Below are 23,163 nucleotides of genomic sequence, written 5' to 3'. Positions count from 1 at the left end.
CTCTCTCTCTCTCTCTCTCTGTGGGTGGTGGGGGTATATGCGCGCGTGTGTCACAGAGAGACAGACGAGAGGTTAGCGGGTTAGCACACACGAGTAGATCATTAAAGCTATTTTGAAAGTGACCCTTTAGTTAAGACCCTCACTCCTTCACACTCACAAACACACACACACACACACAGCTGTCGGGAACCATGTCAGAAGATGACGGATACGGTTGTCGTAGAGGGCCAAGTGAGACTCAGAGAGGGGAAAAAGGTCTCTAGAACTTTCTTTCTGTGCGCTATTTCGTGTTTTGTCGACTCCTCTGTATTTGTGAAGTGTTCATTTGTCGCTGGTTTTGTGCTAAACTCCAGTTTACCAGTTTCTGTTGTGTCTGTGCAGTGGAAGAGCAGATGGGTCCTTCTTCGGAGACCGTCGCCGGTAGCAGGTCAGCTAACGCACTTTTAAAATTTGTACTAACTTCAGTTTAATATCCGAGATTAACAAAGAACACCGAAGGTATTAATTTGTCAGAACTGAGAGTCCTATTGTCCTCGTCCCAAATTCTGGGGTTCTGGAATATTCTAGATGTTTAAACAAAAGGCTAATTGAACGTGGGCTAAAACTAATCATTTAAATCAGCTTATGATTAAAATTAAATGCTTAAAATATGTATAATTTTGCCCAAAAAACGATTCTGATACATTTTAACTAATTAACTAAATATTAACCCATTAAAACCCACACATACATACATTATACATTATTCATTTTCTACCAATTACAGTGTTCTTGAATTCTTATGTCACAAATCAGAGGAACCAATCACATTAGCGTGTGGTGTGGGCGTGTTTTTGGTAAACTAGAACAACAGGTAAACATAGATAGGAATATGTACCATAGGAGAGGATTAATTGCATATTCATCCTTCTGTACGAGGTGAAAGTGTAGAGTAAAACCTACATCTCGTTACATTTTCAGACATAAATGGATATTTCCTGGAAATAATTGCTAAATATGTCTTGTAGTAAACAGATATCCACGTTTAAGTGTTTAATTGATGGCTGGAGGAGGACTTTTTAATCAAACAGATGGTAAAATACAGAGACAAACAAATTTAAATATCAGAAATACATTAATTTGAATAATTCCAGGCATGTGACCAAAACTGACACATTAAGACAGATGATGTATACAGGATTGACCTTCAGAAAAAGATCAGTGTGCTAGCAGCTTTGTTATTTGAAAAATATATCGGAAAACTAGAAATGTGCTTATGAACGTATCCGGTTCTTTGTTTAAACATATTTGTAGCTGTGATATTCCAATAAAACTGAACACTAGACGAAGGGTTTTATATTGTGCTCACACAGTAATTTCCACAGAAATGTAAGAAATTAACTGACGCTCTGTAGCAGCTGCACGTGAGCTTCATGTGACTATGTTGAATACCAAAGCCAAGTGTTGGCTAGAATGGTACAAATCCCCCCAACACTGGGCTGTGGAGCAATGGCACCTCATTCTGTGAATTATGATCGCCACATACTTTCGAGAGGAGTTGAAGTGGTATTATACACCAGTACTTGACTACGCTATCCCTTCACTAACAGGAGTGTAAGCTGTTGCTTTTGCAAAGGGAGACAAAAAACAAAAACGCCTTAACATGCTTGATCTCAGAAGAAATGATAGATGAATTGATCTCTACAACATATGGCCAGATTGGACTGGCGCCCAGTCTGGGGTGTGTTCCTGCCTTGCACCTAGTGATTCCGGGTAAGCTCCAGACCCACCCCGACCCTGAACAGGATAAAGTGGTTACAGACAATGAATGAACGTGAACACATATGCTGAATATTTCACTAGCTTTTCCCCAGGCAAACTAACATTTAAATTGGAAATGATGAAAAAGGTTTTACAGCCATATGTTGAATTCACATGGGAACCTTTTACATTTCAGCTGGCCAACTCAGTCAGTCTCTCTCTTTCTCTCTCTCTCTCTCTCTCTCTCTCTCTCTCAATTTTCTATACCTCTCTCTCTCTTACCGACTGAGTCACTGAGTCTCCAGCTGTTGGTAGAAATCACTCTCTATCTGCTGTGTACTTGTTATGACAGCTGCTAGTCCATCCACACATACTTGTGGTAGTGGCCAGGTGCTGTGGAACTGTGATGGAGCCCACACACACACACACACACACACACTGTAGTACTGTAGACACAGAAATAAATTCTCAGTGTACATTAAATGACTCAGGCATTACAGTGCTGAGATAAAGTCACTGCAGCATAAAGACCCCTCTTAACTTCTTACTGTATGTTGAAATTCAGCAGTTACCCTCATTTATACTGAGCAATGTCATTGCGTTAACACGTCTTTCTTTACTATTAGGACATGATTTCAATTTTGATTTATTCATTGTCTGAAACTGATTATCCAGTTCAGGGTCCGGATCCTACCCGGAATCACTGGGCGCAAGGCAGGAACACACCCTGGAGGGGGTGACCCACACTCACACATTCACACCTATGAACACTTTTTGAGTCACCAATCCATCTACCAACGTGTGTTTTTGGACCATGGGAGGAAACCCACGCAGACACAGGGAGAACACACCACACTCCTCACAGACAGTCACCAGGAGCGGGACTCAAACCCACAACCTCCAGGAGCTGTGACCACGACAGTACCTGCTGCGCCACCCTGATTTTGACTTAATTTAATATAAATTATCATAATCTAATTGCAAGCATAAAAATTGGATTAATTAATTCATTATCTGTAAGCGTTTATCTAGTTCAGGGTCGCGGTGGGTCCAGAGCCTACCTGGAATCATTGGGCGCAAGGCGGGAATACACTCTGGAGGGGGCGCCAGTCCTTCACAGGGCAACACAGACACACACAAACACAGATTCACACCTACGGACACTTTCAAGTCACCATTCCACCTACCAACGTGTGTTTTTGGACTGTGGGAGGAAACCGGAGCACCCGGAGGAAACCCACGCAGACACAGGGAGAACATACCACACTCCTCACAGACAGTCACCCGGAGGAAACCCACGCAAACACTTGGAGAACATACCACACTCCTCACAGACAGTCACCCGGAGCGGGAATCACCCTGCTGTGCCACCGTGCCGCCCTTGCATTAATTCAGTTAATTGATAAATACAATGCGTAGCCCATGAAAAAGCCAAACAATTGTTGCATTGTAATAAATGATATCCAAGTACTTTTCTAGGATTTTCGGAAGCTTGTGAAATGACAGCAGCATCCAGAGTATATCAGTGTATAGTTATGTTGCATATCTGATTGGATGGCAGCCCACTTAAGCATAGTGTTAATTTTCATATACATTTGAAAATATACTGTATGTTGAAGCTTTGTGAAATTTGATATATCCCTCTCTCTTTTAGACTGTGTGTCTTTGCTGGTGTATAAGGACCGCTCTGAGAGAAGTAAGGGTCACCGAGAGAGGAGTCAGGCCACTCTTGGGGATATCTGTGGTCTGGAGGCTCTGCAGGGTTTTGAGGGAATGAGCTACACACTCAGCATTCTCTGTCTGTCTCAGTCCGTCACACTGGGCTTCGACAGCCGGGAAAACCTCCTTGCCTGGGACTCGCGCATCCGCTACTGCCTGGGAGAGGGTGAGTGTGTGTGTGTCTCTCTGTCTGTCTCCCTGTCTGTCTGTGTAATGGATGAGGGATTTGTTAATCCAGTGGAAGAAATGGCATATTTTATCAAATTAGATTTTATTTCTGTATCTGTGAGACAGTGAATTCCCTTCACTTTCACTTCATATGTTAAGCTGCCTTTGGGTGAGGTCAGCAAAACTGTGAAGATTGTTTTCCAAATATGAAATGAAATATAAATGAAACTATATAAAATACACACATAAAAAACCAAAACATATCGCACTGTAAAATGTCTATTTCTTTATATAGCTCTAAATATTTATTGCAAAAACAGCCCTGTATCTCAAACCAAATATAGGTTGGTATAGTTTTAATTTGTACACAACTTAAAATAGTTTATGCAGGCTTTTGATTATGTATGACTTATGTTTTTTCAGAGCGTTCCCATTTGCTTTTCCAAAAGATAATATTCGTATCACATTCTCAGTACTGTATGGGACTTAGGTCCCAGGTTCACAGGTCAGGTCCGAATGAACCGAATCCCTGCCGTCTGGCACCTGACTCCTACCATTCAACACATGCCTGTTTCAGGCTGCCCACAAAAACACACCCCTCCACCCTCACATAGCAGACGTCTTCAGTGGCAGCGAGGTCCGTCTCAGATCACACTGCTGAATGCCAGGCAAGGTTATGTGTGAAGCAACCACATCATTCTGTGAAAAGCTGAGGTTAAATATGGTCTCCTGAGGTGTCAGAAATCCAGTCAGAGACCTAAAGTTTTCCCAGAACGTGCTCCCATCAAATTCCTGCCATAAGCTGTGAAGATAAAAGCTAACATTTTTAGGCACAATTGGACCAGCATGACATGTTAGGTTATATGTACACTGACATGGTTCAAGTGCATGCAGTTTACATGTAAAGAACCCATATTTCCAACACACCCAGTTGGTGTGTTCTCCCCGTGTCCGCGTGGGTTTCCTCCGGGTGACTGTCTGTGAGGAGTGTGGTGTGTTCTCCGTGTGTCCGCGTGGGTTTCCTCCGGGTGCTCCGGTTTCCTTCCACAGTCCAAAAACACACGTTGGTAGGTGGATTGGCGACTCAAAAGTGTCCGTAGGTGTGAGTGTGTGTTGCCCTGTGAAGGACTGTCGCCCCCTCCAGGGTGTATTCCCACCTTGCGCCCAATGATTCCAGGTAGGCTCCGGACCCACCGCGACCCTGAACTGGATAAGGGTTACAGATAATGAATGTATTCTAATATTATGGAATATTTCCTGTACAAGAGCAGTCAAGGTCTTTTGGGCTTGATCATTTGCCAAACTATTTTTATCCTGTAAAAAGTATGTTTCTGTTGCAGTGCCTTTAGGACAGACATATTTAAAATATCTCGTTTGTAATTGGTTGCATTGTGAAGCAGTTTGTTTTGAAATCCTCAGGGACGAGTTTCAACAGCATTTTTTTCAGATGCATGGATCAATCAATTTTCTTTGCAAGAGTCAAGAACAGCACAACATTTCAGTCCGTTGAACTGTTACTTGCTTTAACCTGCCGGAGCATTTTAAATTGAGCTTAAGCTCACCATGTTCTGTGCCAAGCATCAGCTGAAGGGGTTACACAGCTCCCTAGCATTGAACTGAGGGGCAGTGGGTGTTTGTGTCCTTGATCTAATCATCCAGCATCAGTAGCTAATGTCAATAAGGCGCCTGAATGTAATCAGATATTCACAAAAATATTACAACATCTATCGCAATGCCTTCTCAGATGCTGATAGTGCAGAAGTGTGGCAGTGTTTATGCCCTTGATTTCAGGAAACAGCTCTGAATCAGTCCCACTGAATTCTGATCATAGCAGGCCATAAATACCGAGGTCATTTTTGTGCTCTGTTGCGTCTTTGATTTTCAAGTCCATCCCATGTTTATTTGTTTGTATCTGTGTGTGTTTGTGTTTTCTGCTGAGGCCATGCCGACAATCAAGCTGATAATAGATTGAGTTCAGCGAAGCACGGTGAATATTCCCCATCCTACTCGATGGCTCTCATCACTCACTGGGTCCTCCACTGCACTCCCTCACTGTGGGACGGGTCGCTAAATCGCCTCTGATTGAGCTTGATTGATGAGTCCATCACCATAGGGGACTTCTGCTCGTCTGTCTGTGTATGGAAGAGTGTTAGTGCCACGTGTGTGTGTGTGAGTGTATTTGTGTGTGGTAGAACAGACATGGGAATCCGACTCAGGAAATTAGATTCTTCATCGATGCGTAACAGCTAATAATGTCTCTTTGAAAGGATTCACTTATTGATTATGCTCAGCCCATAATCGATTTCTTGTCCCAAGTGTTATAAAATGGTGTTAGCATCTCCGATCCCTCCCTTGTTTGCTCATCGTTTCCATAAATGATTTATTTTCCTGTTCCATAAGAGAACTCATTAGGTTTTCTTGCCTCTGGCTACACAGGCGCTAATGCACATTACTGTGTTCATCTGTTTATTTTATTCAATTTAAACGCACCTCACAGCACAGTTTATTCAAACCTGCTAAATGGTAGCCTGCCTACACTTCACAACTTTGTAAAGGCATTATTTGAGCTTGGTGCTGATGTATATACATAGTAAATGTTAGCTTTTTTCCACTGCATACTGCAAAACAAGAATGACATAAATTCTTACATACTCTTCACGTTTATTTACCACTTTCTTAAAATAGTTGGTAGGGCTATGTAGTGTAATGTCTTTTTGGTCGTTAATGGCACTTTATAACCCGGTTAATTTAGCTAATTGATCACACAGTTGGCTAGTTATATTTAGCATAACACATTGACTGACATTAACAATGTAGTGCAGAATGGAATCCAATGGAAAATGCATACACTGAACTGGATTCCCTCATTCCCTGAAATGCATACCCTCATTGTTAATTCTGTCAGCTTCACTGACCATTTAGAAGCACTTTGTAGTTCTGCAGTTACAGACTGTAGTCCCTCTGTTGCTGTATATTTTCCTATCCCCATATCAGTTTGCTTTCCAATGTTCAGAACCCTTGCAGAGCAGGTATGATTTGGGTGTCGGATCATTCTCAGCGCTGCAGTGACACTGATGTGGTGGTGGTGGTGGTGTGTTAGTGTGTCTTGCGCTGGTACGAGTGGATCAGCCACAGCAGCGCTGCTGGAGTTTTTAAATACTGTGTCCATTCACTGTCCACTCTATTAGACACTCGTACCTTGTTGGTCCTCCTTGTAGATGTAAATTCAAAGAGAGTAGCTCACGTGTTGCTGCACAATTTGTGTCGGTCGTCCTCTAATCCTTCATCAGTGGACATAGGACTCCGCCCACAGGATGCTGTTGGCTGGATTATTTTCAGTTGGTGGACTATTGTTCGACATTTGGGGCCTTCAAAACTCTAGCAGCACTGCTGTGTCTGATCCACTTGTACCAGCACAACACACATTAACAAACCACCACCACGTCATCAGGGTCACTGCAGCACTGAGAATGATGATCCAACCAAATCATATCTGCACGGTGGTGGTCCTGTAGGGGCCACAGCTGGATGAAAGTCTAATTGTGGAACTATAAAGCGCTCCTGTATGGTCAGTGGGGATGAGTTTAGATACATAGTATTTCAGTGTAGTTCCTATTTGGAGGACAACACTATGCAGTGTCTATACAGGACCACTCTATCAAATCCCAAATTAAAACTATCCTTACTCTCAGTCCACAGGTTCAGTGTCAATGTCCAGCCTGGCACCAAGCTAGAGAGCGGTCCAGCTGTACTCCATCTGTGCAACAACCTGTTAGTCATAGCCAGAGACATCCCTCCATCCATTATTGGCCATTGGAGGCTGTCTGACTTAAGGCGGTATGGCGCAGTGCCCAATGGATTTGTCTTCGAGGGAGGGACACGCTGTGGCTACTGTGAGTTCATATTTCACTTATCATCACATGTTCCTTAATTAACAATTTTTAAAACACACTTGTAAAGCTAAGTAATAGGTAAGTGTTTAAAAGTCCCCATGCTGTTATACTCTATCCCAGCACCTTATAATATGTCTCTTCTCTAACCAATTTACTTGTTCTGAGCTAACAGTTGTATAACAGTGAGTAAATATAAAATACTTTTAGGTTGTTAGTGTATATAGTTGTTGGTAGAATATAGAATGGAGGTTGGGAAATCTTAGAAAGTAGCGATTAATTAAGAACTGTATTATAGGATGCTGGAGGAGTCATTGAGGCTTTCCATTCCTTTTGCTCTTTTTCACTCTGTGTTAGTGACATTCCAGGCAGTGGAAGTAGCAGAGGGTCTGTGCCAATACTGAATGTGAAAATGAGATGATGGCCAATCCATACCCACACATACGCCCTCCCCCCCCCTGTGTACTCTGCCATTTACACACACGCACATATACACACGCTCACGCACGGTGTTCGGTAATGTGTGACAGGGTCCAGTGTGAGATCATTTCGTTAGCACTACTGAAGCCCACCAGCTGCCTTTCTGGCATAACTGCCTGCAGCTGTTCTTTTAGCCTCAGTAGTCTCAAAAGCCTGACTTATATAAGCCATGTCTGCGATCCAAGTCCTGCTGTTACATCCCCCTAAAAAAACGAATTTTCTTTTGATGAATTTTTTAATTAATTTGTTATTGCTTATGAAGGTGGTGTCTGGCTCATTTGGGGAATGCTCAGCTGTTAGCGTGGGCTATGAAGGGAACTCACGGCAGTTTTATATGTTGGAGGTGTGTGTGGGACTGAGTTAAAGGCGTCATGCCGACTTCAGACCTCTACATACAGAGACAAAAAATATATAGGTCCCAATCAGCACCAAACACAGCTTCACAATGCAGTCAATTTCTTACATGGTGAAGTGTGGTAAAAAATAAAGAATGGTACCATAGTTTTTCTTAGAGTGTTTTGCTGCGTATAAACATATACGACAATTAAAAATAATACGTTAATACATAAAAAATAATGATAATTTAATTTGCACGTTCTTTAAATTGATGAAAAAATAGTTTGACTGAAAATAGTTGAATGAGTTTCGCTGTAAAAATGATATTAAATATATTAAATCAATAATTGGCAAGGAGCTAAAGTCATGCTGATCATTAACACTAATTAAGTGGAAAATCGGTTCCTCAGTTTCTCATTTACACCTGAACTCAGCATGTGTAAATGCTTTGGAGACTTCTGCTTCATAAGGGACCACTCCAAATGCACAAAATTGATGGAATCTTGGAAAACAACTACCTAATAAACGTGTTCTACTTTGTTGATATTCACATTCTCGTGTTCCTCTCTGAGCAGTTGATCCGTGTCTTGTTTTATTAGCATGACACACTAATGTAGCGTGGATGGTTGAATCAGGGTTGAAAGGGCATGTCTTATTTGATTCATTAGTGCAAAGTGAGAAGCTGATGACTCTGGGCTTGGGCTGCTGTATTAAAATGGAAATGTACCTGTGGTCCTGCCCCAGTGGGGGAGCACAAACACACCGTCACTGCTCAGAGCTCTGGCACAGCTCACGCTAATGCTGTCATGTCATTAGTGAGTTTGTCAGCTGTCATGTTTGATTTGAAGAGGGAGACCGAGCAGGGTTTGTTTGGCTGTTTATGAGCAGTCTTTCTGTGCTGAGGAATTCCAAATCACTTTCTCTTTCTGCCACTGAGGGAAAGTCTTTTGAAGAGAAATGATATGAGAGCAGTACTTAATCTGGTTTAAGACAGAACAGGGAGAGTTCCATTTCGTATTAGAATTAGTCCAAATCAATAAATATTAATAATAATATGTTTAATTTAGGGTGGCACGGTGGCGCAGCAGGTAGTGTCGCAGTCACACAGCTCCAGGGACCTGGAGGTTGTGGGTTCGATTCCCGCTCCGGGTGTCTGTCTGTGAGGAGTTGGTGTGTTCTCCCCGTGCCTGCGTGGGTTTCCTCCGGGTGACTGTCTGTGAGGAGTTGGTGTGTTCTCCCCGTGTCCGTGTGGGTTTCCTTCGGGTGACTGTCTGTGAGGAGTTGGTGTGTTCTCCCTGTGTCTGCGTGGGGTTTCCTCCGGGTGCACCGGTTTCCTCCCACAGTCCAAAAACACATGTTGGTAGGTGGATTGGCGACTCAAAAGTGTCGTAGGTGTGAGTGAATGTGTGTGTGTCTGTGTTTCCCTGTGATGGAGTGGCGCCCCCTCCAGGGTGTATTCCCGCCTTGCGCCCAATGATTCCAGGTAGGCTCTGGACCCCCCACGACCCTGAATTGGATAAGGGGTTACAGATAATGAATGAATGAATGTTTAATTTATATAGTGTCTTTCTCAAACTCAAGGACACTTTCCATAAAGGAGGAGAGAAATAAAAAACTAATAGTGACAAATGCAGGACAGCAGATTCATCAAATTAACAAAGAGTGAAAAGGGTTTTAAGTTTAGATCTGAAAGAGGAAAGTGAGGAACAAAGACTGAGAGACTGCGACAAGTTATTCCACATTTGGGGCAGATACGCTAAAGTATCTACCACCTACTGAGACCAATTTAAATTTAGGAACTGACAGAAGGCCAACATTAGAAGGTCTAAGAGAGTATGGGGGAGGCAGTTCAGTTAGAAGGTGCAAGACCATGCAGAGATTTGTAGGTGAGTAATAGAAGTAGAGTAGAAGAAGAGTAATGTGGGCGGATTTCTTAGTGTAGGCAAATTGTTTTATTGGGAATACCTATAAGGAGGAATAACTATATAATACCTATAATCAAGCTGAGATGAAATGAAAGCGTGTATCAGGATTTCTGCGTTGGTTGGTAGGCCGAACACGGGCAATGTTACGTAAGTGAAAAAAGACTTTCAAATGAAAGATTAATATCAAAAAGTGCACTGAGGTTACGAACCACAGATGAGGGTGAAACATACACACCATCGAGACTGAGAGTAAAACCAGTGAACTTTGAGATAATGCGTTAAGGGCCGGTAAGGAATTAGTCCAAATACACATCCCTAGTTTTGAACAATAGTGGTCTTAGATGAATAATGAGATGCTTAAGGGATCTGCGGTATAAGAAGTGCAGAAATGTTTTCACTTTTCCCCAACAATCTGATAAAGTGTATAAAGGCAGATTTCATCACTCTGGCACATTGGAGTGACCCTTGCTTTCCGAAGATCAGCCACATCTTCGGTGCCTTTCACATTAATCTCCTGAGCTGACGCCACTGCATTAACCCGCTGGCAGAGAGTCTCTCAGAGCATCCGTGATTGTGGCTATATTTCAGCGACTCGGTGTGGAGACAAGAGGAAAAGGACATGCTGTTGAAAAGGCGTCTCTTGTATTTATAAACCCTGTTGATGTATTATGAAACCCACCAGTAAGTGTGTTCTGGTTATTTTTATAAAGTCCTTCTGCTCCTATAGCCATGGCCTCTCAGTCTCCATAGTGACGCCCAGGGATTTGGCACCGCTATATTTACAACCATCAAAGAGTTCTGGAGGCTGAGGCTTCATTAAACTGGAGGCAAAGAAATGCTGTAGCGGAATCACACCATGCACCTGTGCAGTGTCATAGCAAAACTTTGTCCATGTAAAATTCTCACTCATTTTAAAGCATAAAAACGCTTAGTTTTTTTCAGTTAATTTGTACAAATAATCCCACTCAGTTAGCTGTTTCACAAATGGAACCCTGTGCAAAGCAAATAAAAAGAGCAGCAAAAATGCCAGACCTACAGGAGCTGCAAAGCATTTGTGACACAAGGATTACCGGAATTTCTATAAACAGGAGGCAATCATGCATGTTTTCAAAATACACATACTTCTTATTAGAAGTCCTTAAAAGTGTTTTAGTCCTTAAGATTCTGTTCTGGGTAATTCCCTGATTAAAATCTGTTGCGTCGCATGTAAAATTTTATGTGACTCTGCCTCATAAAGGACAAAAGGCTTTTATTCAGAAAATACAGACCATAGATTAAGATTAGATTCACAGGGTGAAAATATATTATCATTTGAACAGGTACATTGTTACATAGTTGTGTTTAAATGTATTATGTTAATTGTGTATTCGTTGTAGTGAAGAGAGAGCTGAGCAGAAAAGCAAAGCTCTCGATTTACCGTTCGATCTACGTCCCAACCCTCACCTATGGTCACGAGCTTTGGGTAGTGACCGAAAGAACGAGATTGCGGGTACAAGCGGCTGAAATGAGTTTTCTCCACAGGGTGTCTGGACTCTCCCTTAGAGACAGGGTTAGGAGATCGGACATCCAGGAGAGACTCGGAGTTGACTCGGTTCGGGCATCTGGTTCGGATGCCTCCTGGACGCCTTCCTGGTGAGGTGTTCTGGGCGTGTCCAACAGGGAGGAGGCCCCGGGGCAGACCAAGAACACGCTGGAGAGACTACATGTCTCGACTGGCCTGGGAACGCCTCGGTATACCCCTGGAGGAGCTGGAGACAGTGGCTGGGGAGAGGGAGGTCTGGGTTTCTTTGCTCCCCCCGCGACTCGGACCCGGATAAGCGGTGGATAATGGATGGATGGATGTTAATTGTGAAACACAATCATTCACATTTTATTAGAATTAATTAAGACAGAACAGATGTATACACTGCATAAACTATTTATCCGGTTTTGAGGATCCATTCAACCGACAGCAAAGCACATATTTTTTAAAAGAACGATTTGTTTATGAATCTCACAGTTGTGTTCGGTGTTTCAAACAGTTGTTTTCCAACATTTAATTCTAACTATTATTAAAATTAATTATATAAAATTTCTTGTTGTGATTTACAAATGAATCTGTGCACAATCAATACACTAAGTGAATGAAGCCGCCGTTGACAAACTATAATGTTGTAATTTGATGGTGGTGTGGAACAGTGAAGCTGAGTGACTAATAATACTCACTATTGCTGCTCTGCGAGCTGGCCTGCTGTGATTTTAAAAATTCACTGCTCCAGGAGCTGCCGGTGCAATTAAAATTAACCGTGCCCTCTGTGCCAGCTTCTCAAGAGTGATTAAAACTTGTTTGAGCTACTTTTGCTTGATTAAAACTTTCAATGCCCTTTCTGTGAGCTAACCCTGCTCCGATTAAATCTTGCTATACCTGCTTCACAAGCTGCATTGTGCCGATTCAAAACTTATTATGCCCATTCTGTAAGCTAATCCTGTCTGCACCTAAAGTTACCATGAGCAATTCCAAGTGCTGGCTGGGTATGTAAGAGATGGAGTGGAGTGAGTTCTTTGATCCAGGACTAGCTATCCAAAATCAGTACCTGACCTCACTGCTGTTCTTGTGGCTGAATCTAATTAAAATTCTCATATAATTACTTCACAGTCTAGTGCATACCCTTTCAAAAAGAGTAGAAGCTTAACAGCAGTCGCTGTGGAAGGGAAAAACACTCGTTGATACCTCACATTTGTGGACAAATTTGCTTTACAATGTACTTTGTATTTTCGTATATGTTGTTTTATATCAGCTAAACCCAGGGGAGAACAAGAAAGCGGTGAATGCTTGTCACTGGAAGAGGTTTACATGGAGTTCTTTCATTAGAGATTACCCAAAGAGAGTTATTGTAGAAGCTGAATTGAACTGATCTCCTGCTGAAAGGCAGGGTCAGTTAATGTGGGAGTAGATATAATCCCCCCCTTTGAATGGAATATTATGGCTTGAGAAGAAATGTGGTTTCAGGGATTGATTTGTCTCTCTCTCTCTCTCTCTCTCTCGCTCTCTCACACATTTTCAGGGACGGGTGTCTTCTTTCTGGTCTGTACAGAGGGGGAGCAGATCAGCTTTCTGTTCGACTGTATTGCTCGAGGCATGTCTCCAAGCAGGGCACCATTTGGATTGCGGCCAACTCTGCCAGGTTAATACAGTGTGTGTGTGTGTGTGTTTGGGGGCAGGGGGGTTAAAGTGGTTTTCATTCTCATGCTCTGCTGCCTCTCATTGGTTCTTGCTCTTTCTCATTCTCTCTTTTTGTATTTTTCAGCAAAATGAGTTCATTAATTACATTAATTAACATTTGTCAAAGCTCACGCAGAGCGGAGGTAAGAGAGAGGGGGGGGGGGCTCATAGAGCCATGAAAAGTCATAAGCTTGCACTTTATACCCTCGAAATTAATACAGTTTTATATACTACTGGGTAAATGGCTTTTGTTTACTCAATTTTTAGGCAAAACTCTTGTTTAAATACAAGACATTAATTTTTAGGAAATATTTGGTGAGTAAATGTGAGATAACACTTGTACATAAACAATGAGAAACTCAAGGCTTCAATCAAGGCTTTATGGTGTTTTATAAATTATAAAGAGAAAATAGGAGTCATGCAAAAACTTGGCAGTCTTCAAAAATATCACCATCAACAGTTAAAGCTTAAAGCGTTCATCTTTAACAGACAGGAGACAGTCGAGCTCAGATCAGAACAGATACATCCTTTTACTGTAAGTACACTCTTAAAAATGACGGTTCTACAAGAGTTGTTTATTAAAAGAAATGGTTCTATATAAAACCCTGAACAGCTGAAGGACCTTTGGCATGATTAAAAGGATCTTTTTCTAAAAGTGTGGTTAGTTGTCAAGATGCTGCTGCCTAGACGAAAAGGAAGAACATTTTTAAATAAAACAAAGAAGCTGCTGGTGTTCTTAGAACAATGGTCCGGCCGTGCTAGAGTCCAGACCTCTTCTGTTTCTGCAGCCTTCTGAAAGCAAGGCTCCCAAAAGTAATGAGCTTTGCAGAAAAGTTGTTTGGGAAACTACACACTTTTAGAAGCAGTTTAGCTGCACTTTTGGTGTAGTCATGCAGACTAAAGACTGCACAGTAGCAAAGATTTAATTCAGAGTTGTCCTGCTTTATGTTAAATGTAGAATGAGAAGTCCATGTGGTGAACAAATGTGATGAGTCTATGGGATGGAACAAAGCAAAACTGAGCTTTTAATAATTCACATTAAAATAGGCTTTCAGTTTGTCGTCATGCAGCATTTTGCTTATTGTATGACATCACTGAAGTGTGGTGTTGACATTTTTAAAACATCATTCAATTACTATAGCTCTGTACCTACATTAGGACAGTGGAGCCGACTATTAAACTGCTTCTCATGGAAGATTTGAGCACATGGAAAATGCGCAGCAGTATGTGTGGGTTTCCTCCGGGTGCTCTGGTTTCCTCCCACAGTCCAAAAACACACGTTGGTAGGTGGATTGATGACTCAAAGGTGTCCATTCATTCATTATCTGTAAGCGCTTATCCAGGTCAGGGTCACGGTGGGTCCAGAGCCTACCTGGAATCATTGGGCGCAAGGCAGGAATACACCCTGGAGGAGGCGCCAGTCCTTCACAGGGCAACACACACACATTCACTCACACACTCACACCTACGGACACTTTTCAGTCGCCAATCCACCTACCAACCGGAGCACCCGGAGGAAACCCATGCGGACACAGGGAGAACACACCAACTCCTCACAGACAGTCACCCGGAGGAAACCCACGAAGACACAGGTCCCTGTAGCTGTGTGACTGCGACACACTACCTGCTGCGCCACTGTGCCGCGCTCACAGGTGTCAATAGGTGTGAATGTGTGAGTGTGTGTCACCTGCGCCTATTGATTCCGGGTAGGCTCTGGACCCACCGCGACCCTGAACTGTTTAATCAGTTTCAGACAGTGAATGACTGAGTATTTCTGGAGCAGAGAATGTAGAGCAGCATTGGGCTCTGTGTTGATATCAAATCACTCATTTTTTTGCGATGAGAAAAAAAATATCTAAAATGAAGGGGAAAATAGACATTCACTCACTTTTCTCAATGTGTATCATTAAGCAGATCCCCAGGGAGAACCTACAGCAGCCTTTCGTTTCCTCTCCACAGTTAATAGCTTGTGCAATTACAGTTTTATTGAACTAGGCTACTGTGGGGCGCTTGCGTCAAGCAGCTGCAGCCGCACTCATGACCATGTACTGTTAAATCATGTTAATTATCATTAATGAGTGCTAATGAACAGTGATTAAATGATTTATCCAGGCTTTTTTCCCTCTGGCTTCATCTGTCTGGGAGTGGGTTACACTATGATTCACTACACTTTTATTAACACGGAATCAAACTCCTCGTGGATCTATGGAAAGTTCACTCCTCAGATATCGACCTGGTCCAGACTGATCTTTTTCCATTAACCACCTTAATAACATATTCAATCTTTAATGAGTGGCTTGATTTTCTGTATTAATTACACTGCCTCATATTAGACCTCTTTGATGGGGAAAACACTCCAGTATATAACCTTAAAGCCACTTCGTTTAAACACTTATATCAGCACTATATCATAAAAGTACACTTTGCAACTCTACATTTACAGATAGTAGTCTGTCTATTGCTCTGCATACTTCATAAAGCACCCTGTACCTTGTTCCGTAATGGTCTGGAGGACTACAGAAGAGCATGTTGGTGGTGTGTTGTGCTTTAAACATAGTTCAAACACAACTTGTCTGCTGGTGTTTTTAAACCCCTCAGTGCTGGACCGAGGATAGTCCACCAACTAAAATTATCCAGTCAACACCATCATGTGGGCAGCTTCCTGTGACCACTGATGAAGGAGTATAGTACGACCAACACAAACCAATAAGGTTGGACCAATAAAGTTGAAGAATTGGATAGAGCAGAGAGTGTGTTTAAAACAGTGACAATGTAGAATCAAGTTGGTGGCTTTAATGTTATGGCTGTTTGATGTATAGATACATTTTGTACTGCATTAAAAACCTGGGTGGGTGTTTGTGTGTGTGTGTGTGTGTGTGTGTGTGTGTGTGTGTGTGTGTGTGTGTGTGTTGGCTTAAGACCGTCTGGTACCTTGTTTGTCAGATTAGCATGTTCATTAGCAGCTTTATGTGTTAATGTAAGACTGAGTGTGTATGAAGTTTGTCCTCAAATGGCCACCCTTACTTCTAGTGTAACCGTATATTTTGGAAGCAGTAACTTGGCAGACTGAATCATATCTTAATAACTCACATAGTTCTCTGTGGTGTTAGGGTCAGGTGTCTCATGCCACAGAGTCGGCCAAGTGCTGTCTAAAGCCGTTCAGTTGTTTTTGTTGGTGTATGTTGGGGGTCCTACAATGCTACAATAATCTTTTACAGTTATGTTTTTCTGTTTGTAGTTATCTGTGGTTTATAGCACTGCAGGCTCAGTGTTAAGGTGCCACTGGTGTCTGTTTTTATGTTCTCATTTATTTGAAGCGGGAGGGTGCCCTAACTAAGGCAGTGGAAAACCTGGCGGCTGAGTAATATAAAATTATTTAATGCATAGAACAAGTGCCAAAGCTAAGAGAAGACAGCGAGCGGTATAAAGAAGCAGCTCTGTTGTTAGAATGACTAAGAACACCTGTGATTGGACGCAGGAAACTGGACGTATTGGTGCTGAACACTTTGAACTTATCCTCTTTAGAAACTGGCTTTCTTTATGGCATCATTTTTTAATCATCAGATTATGTCATATGTCAGATGACTCCATGTTTTCAGGGGTATTGCATCATGTTTACATGTTCTTGTTGCAGGCGGTGACACAGAATAAAGATTGGTTGACAGGGAGCTATTGGGGGTAGCTGAATGAACACGATGCAGCCATGTCTGGTGTGCTGTTAAAGCAAATGTCTGTATTACGCACAGTTCAGTCTTTGTTCATTGGGACGATAGTATGACCTTGGCTATTCGCCCCTTTATGGATTTTTGTGTTTTTCTGTTCATGAGGGGCTGCATAATTTATATGACGATGAATTGATTCTGATTAATTCTACTGTATCCTTCAAATGGAATGAATTCATCCTTAGGGCAAAATGTATGGGTGAATGTGGTGTGAAGGACAATGGACACTGCTCATGCACCTGTGCACAAGTGGACATCGAAATATCTTTGGTGCCTAAGGCCAACATCAATGCCCTTTCTTGTTGAGCTAATTGTAATGCGCATTAAATTTCTTCTGTAAGAATGGTGCCAGCTCAATCACAACAAATTTAAGAAATAAAGGTGATTTTTCACGATTTGTATGATAATCGTTTCTAAAATTTTGAGGATGTTTCCTCACCATTTGCTAGCTCTCTGTTCTAATGTGTTTATGAAGCCCCCGGTGTCTGAAAATGTGTGAAACCCAACTGTCTATATTCTTACGTTAGAAAAACGGTATTTTGAAAGTTTTCAGACAATGAGGAGCCCTCAAAACTTTGAAAAGCATGAACCAAAATGAGGATATTGCTCTATTACTGCTCCATGAGGAAATAATATTTACTAATTTTTGCTGTAAATGGAACTTGCTCTAAATTCAGGAGAGCGATAACTGCATGAAAGTAAAAACGTTGACCGAAAGTGTAAAAAAAACTAAACAATTTCAGTTAAAAATGAGATTTTGTGATCATTCAAACAGTGAATATACTTATACAGACAAGGTAAACTTAAGTCACATACACAATCATTTATTTCCCAATCCCAATTAAAAAAACGACGCGCTTCTGAATGTAAACAAACCAGAGAACAGCATTTGTCTACAATTGTACATGTCCCCTTTAAAAGCAAACAAGTCAAACTCCCTGATGTCAAAATATTGTTTTTAGGTTTTATAATAATGGTATAATTTTTGTAATTAACACATACATTTTGTTTTTGTTTTGGTAAAAAACGTGAATTTTAAACTTTTTAAAGCACTAATATGTCAAAAACCCAAAGCCTAACATAATCAAAAGGAGAAACCTCAGCACTCTCATGAGAAGTCGCCACTGTCCTTCACTCCGACTCTGGTTGTCATTGGAACCAAGCAGCCACTGCTGAATGTCCATCTTATTCCTTTAATCTCTCGATTCACTCATGTCCTTTCATCTGTGGCTGTAAACTTCTCCCTCTCTCTTGGGCTGTGTTGTTTTTATGCCTCCATAGCTTTTTTATCTCTTGCTTATGCTGGTAGTTTTTTATTTCTTTGCTGTCTCTAAGCCATACATTTTATCTCTAGCCGAGATAATTTATTTATTCTCTTCTGAGTTGACTTATTATCTTATCTGAGCTGTTTGGGAACAGTTTCCCGGCTTATTCTACAGAGAGAGAACACTGCCACTTTCACTTCTTGCTTTGCAGTCATTTTCCCTGCCTCAGATGTGTGTGTGTGTGTGTGTGTGTGTGTGTGTGTGTGTGGTGTTGTGGTGTGTCAGACTATACACTGATGAGATTGTGTGTGTGGTGTTTTGTGGTATTGTGTGGTGTTGTGTGGTGTATCAGAATATACACTGATGAGAGAGTGTGTGTGTGTGTCTGTGTCTGTGCCTGTGCCTGCACGCAGACGTTTTCAAAAGACAGAATAAAAGAGATAACATTAAATTAGCTCATTTGGTCTAATGGTAATTGGTTGTTTTTGATTTTCTAGACCCTGCTGCTAACCCATGCTCTGTGGAGGAGAGGATTTGTCAGGAGGCCTGTGAGCTGGAGAAACGCCTGAGCCTGCTGTCTTTCAACAGCCGGCACAGCAGCTCAGGTAACACACACACACACACAAATCAAAGTAATATGGTTTACACAATTCTTATGATTCACTGTTATTTTTATATAGTGTATTTTATATAGTGTAAATCTAAAATGAAAATCTTTTTTTAAAAAACCCATTCATTGCTGTGAACACACACACACACACACACACACACACACTAATTATTAAGGGCTGTGAACATACACACACTAGAGTAGAGAGATATTTTAGAAGAGATGCGATGATTGATTACATGTAAAATTACATCAGAAGGGTGATGTCTGAAGTATCCCCCTTTTCTGCAAGTTTTCTATTAAAGTGAAACCTTTGTGGCAAACACTTAATTCACTCAGTCACCCGTTGTCCTTACCTTCTCTGTCTTGTTCAGCATCCCACTCCAGCTATGGCCCCTCCTTGGCTGGAGATGACCGCAGCATATCCAGCTCTTCCTCGGATACCAGCCGATCAGACACTAGCAGTCGTTTGGCAGTGTGGCCTGACCCACTCAGGTATCCCACTCCTGTAGAATCTTCACCATCAACCATGAAGCCTTTGAGTGCATCAATCAGCACATCCAGTGAGGAACGTTTGTACAGGGCAATGTTGGAGGGATTGATCCCTCCATCCAAACCTCCGCCACCAATCGGCCTTCAGGAGGCTGGCCGCCAGAGCTCCACCGACAGTGGCATCGCCACCGCCAGTCACTCTTCGTATTCAGGAAGCTTCTCATCCTGTGCAAGTAGCTTGGACACTGGGAAGGTGGGGACAGATGAGTTTGGGTCACTTTTCAGTCTCATTTCCAACCCCAACCTCAACATGAATGTACAGTCCAATACAAACCTCAGCATCAACACAGGTCAGAAACATTTGCCACAGTTCCAGAACATTCACCACATTTCCTGTCCACCAGTAAGGACTTCACTGGCACCAGAGCACATGCCAGTTTGTGTTTGTCCTGTTAGCAGGACTTCTCAAGAGCAGGAATCTGAGTACCAGGTGCCCGCTCATATTCTGCAGCGCTACGACACCCCCCGCAGGCTTCTCCAGCTCCAGCCCCAGCCCCCAGCCCTAGATACTGGATACCCATCTGCCCTAGACACTGGAGTCCAATCTGCTCCAGACCGGAGCAGTGAACCTGGACTTCTGGGGCCATCAACAAGCCCTGTAGATCCTGCTCCCAAACTGACTGCATCTGCCCGATTAAGTGGGATTGCTGAAGGAATAATGCCCTCTGGAGGCTCCAGCACATCACGTCATGTGATCTGTCCCGTATGCGGAGGACTCAAGGTAGGGTAACACAGTAAAATGTTTTAATTTTTAAGCCACAAAAACCTCTGGTTGTTCCAAGTGAGAACAGCAGGCCTTGTTGTCTCTAGGTGTATAGGAAAGCTGTCTGTCTTTCCCTCTTTCATAACAAAATAGCTGCTTATGCAGGCATCTGATCTAAGTAAAAAGAAATAGGAGTTTCACTTTCTCCTTGAAGTTCTTACTGGGTTATGTTAGTCAGAGTTCAAGAAGAAAATGAGCTCTCAGCTGAAATACAATGAAATACAAGAGTTAATACTGGATTGAATTTACATGAGGAAACAAGTTGGAGCAGTAATTATTTGTTGCCCTTTGTTCATGTGTTGTGGTGCCACTTAGTGATAATTTTGTTTACAAAAGTGTTATAATCCGTTTTTTAGAGTTACTGAGCAGCGAGCCAGGGTTTGCTGTTGCTAGCTTTAGCTGGATTAGCACACTTTAACGGGTTAGATATCAATTCTAGTAAAAAGTGCTTTTCCTTGGTTGCTATGTGAACTAAATTACAAGTTACACATTGTGTCGGTGGAACCTTTGCTGAGGACAGTGTTATAATCTGTTTTTGAGAGTTACTTTAGCCGGATTAGCTCAGTTTTTAGCATTGGACATTGATTCTGGTAATAAGTGCTTTACTGTCGGTTGCTGTGGTTATAACGGTTAGTGTACCACCAAAGTTACACTTTATGGTTGTAATATCATGGTCCAGTGTGTATTATGAGCGATATATGGGTTTTATTATGCAGTCAACATTATTTTATTCGATTACACACACTCCCCCCGGCTCAAAATCAGCTGGAGCGCCCCAGAGCCGTTTGCTACTTTTGTAAACATCACTCGATGAGTGAGTGGGCAAAAGAGAGTGAGAGAGGTGTGTGTTTGTCTGTTAGAGAGAGACAGGGAGAGGGTGTGAGAGAGCTGGTCGTGTTTAAGTGAGTGAGTGAGGAAGAGAGAGATGTGTTTGAGAATTGATTTCATGAGAGTACTGTAAACGTGAATTACACTCAGCAGCAGGTAGGGGGTGCTCAGGAGACAAAAGAGCCAGTTCTTACATTGTATTCTTTTAAGTGGCAGAGTTGACTTATTAAGGCTCTGATAATTAGTATCTATATTAATATAACAGCATGAAGAAGAGCTTTGTTTTTTAATAAAGACCTGGTTTTGAGGATCACTGATGATTATATTGTTTTGTTTACCAAAACAGTCATGTTCATTTACCATACCTCGCTACTTTGCGGGTTTTTTGGGGCTTATGGCCGCTATATCGCCTAAAAATATCATCATCTTATGGTGTGTAAATTAAAAGCATTTTTTATTATTATTTAAATGTATTAGACTAGGCCTGCAGGTGACAAAATATATCATTTATAAGTATTTCTTACGTACAGTACATGTATTGTTCATGTCCTCATCCGAGTGAAACTTACTTACGCTAAATCACAGCTTAGGAATGACTCTATTAAAGAAACTGGTAGGATATCTCATGTAGTTCCAGCTGAAAAACATTATAGAATGACTGTTTAATGCAAAGGGTGGGTTGTTAACAGTACAGGGAGGGTTTTAAAAGTCCAAATACTCGTTACATTCATAAAAAAAATATCTTTCCTCTACTTCATGGAAATTCGTTTTTCACGGGTGGTCTTGGAACGCATCCCCCGCGAAAAACGAGGGATCACTGTATTTCCAACTTTAGAATTCAGCAGATATTGTGTGGTTTAAGACTAGTATATGTACATTGTAAAGTTCAGATGGCCTTTTGAATTGTGCCTTATTCAAAACTATTCTGAAATAACATCAATGTGTAAACTGGAGCTAAACTGCTGTAGTTAATGGAGACAGATACCAAAAACCCAAATGTGTTGGTATATTGAGATTATGCCCTAGCAAATATTAGAAACTGTTGAGAGATCATAATGTGATCTTTGTCTTCTTTAAAGATTCATTGTTGATTTAGATAGTATTTTATTTACTACAAAGACTATCTGTCCAGTAGGGCTCGTTCAGCTGTTCAGATATTCATTCATTTGGTAGACATTCGGTTTTTAATTTTAAAATTCAGGTATTTGTTGTTGTTTTTTTAATAAATTACACAACTCCCCCAGAACTCTACCCGTATTCAGCCTTGTCAACGTAAAAGTCCAGAAGGAAGCCTAAAAGTGTCTAACTCCCTACAACAGTCTACTTACAACAAAGTGTGGCAAAGCTACAGTACATTTTATCAGCTTTATACCTCAAATTAGACCAGGCCACCTCTATTAAGCCCTACTGTCCAATATTACATTTAGTGAGAAGTGCACATTAAAGCAGTTTTCCCTTAGAGAGAGAGAGAGAGAAAGGGAGAGAGAGAGATCACATATAACCTTATTTGACCACAAACTTTTAACTGTGATGAAAAATCAGACCTTACTCATATGTTTAAGCCCTCTGTCCAGGCTCTGTCTCACTGTAGATCAGTTAGCCATCTGTTTAACACCCTTTCTGCCATCAGCCGTCTGGATCAGGGAGTCAGCCTTGTTGTGAGAATTTAAGAGAATTTAAATGTGTTTGTCATGTCCCTTTTGCCTGGTGGCACCAGAATAAACAGAGAGTGCAGTAATTACCATCCAAAAGCACTCTGCATCACCCAAACACTGGCATGCAGACATCATTATTTCGCTCCTGTTTTTCATACAAATGAAGTGCAGGGAGGATATTACTGGAAGCAGAGATAGTGTCTCGGTAGCTTTAACGTGCTTGACAGCCTAAGAGTGTTTGGTCATAATGCTCTGGTGGGGATTACTGACGTTTGGCTTCTCTGTCTGGATTTCCATTTGTGTGTTTA

At 41.7% G+C, this 23,163-nt stretch overlaps 1 protein-coding gene across 6 annotated transcripts in view; it reads left to right on the top strand.

Annotated features, from left to right (window-relative positions):
* The window catches only part of dok7b (docking protein 7b), a 34,925-nt gene that overhangs the window by 4,437 nt on the left and 7,325 nt on the right, over positions 1–23,163 (top strand). For 4 of the 6 annotated variants that reach the window (XR_010804079.1, XM_066679452.1, XM_066679453.1 and 1 more), the window contains exons 1-7: positions 25–255; positions 382–427; positions 3,395–3,625; positions 7,320–7,520; positions 13,303–13,422; positions 18,945–19,052; positions 19,432–20,330. Coding sequence is in view for 5 of the 6 variants with exons in the window: in XM_066679452.1 (XP_066535549.1) it covers positions 202–255; positions 382–427; positions 3,395–3,625; positions 7,320–7,520; positions 13,303–13,422; positions 18,945–19,052; positions 19,432–20,330 (1,659 nt within the window). In the remaining variant the exon portion in view is untranslated. Of the gene's footprint in view, positions 1–24; positions 256–381; positions 428–3,394; positions 3,626–7,319; positions 7,521–13,302; positions 13,423–18,944; positions 19,053–19,431; positions 20,331–23,163 lie in introns of those variants that run through there. The other 2 variants (XM_066679454.1, XM_066679455.1) reach the window with 2 other exon arrangements.

Source organism: Hoplias malabaricus, chromosome 8 (assembly GCF_029633855.1).
Source record: "Hoplias malabaricus isolate fHopMal1 chromosome 8, fHopMal1.hap1, whole genome shotgun sequence".
Lineage (NCBI taxonomy): Eukaryota > Metazoa > Chordata > Actinopteri > Characiformes > Erythrinidae > Hoplias > Hoplias malabaricus.
This window is presented reverse-complemented; position numbering and strand designations above follow the sequence as displayed.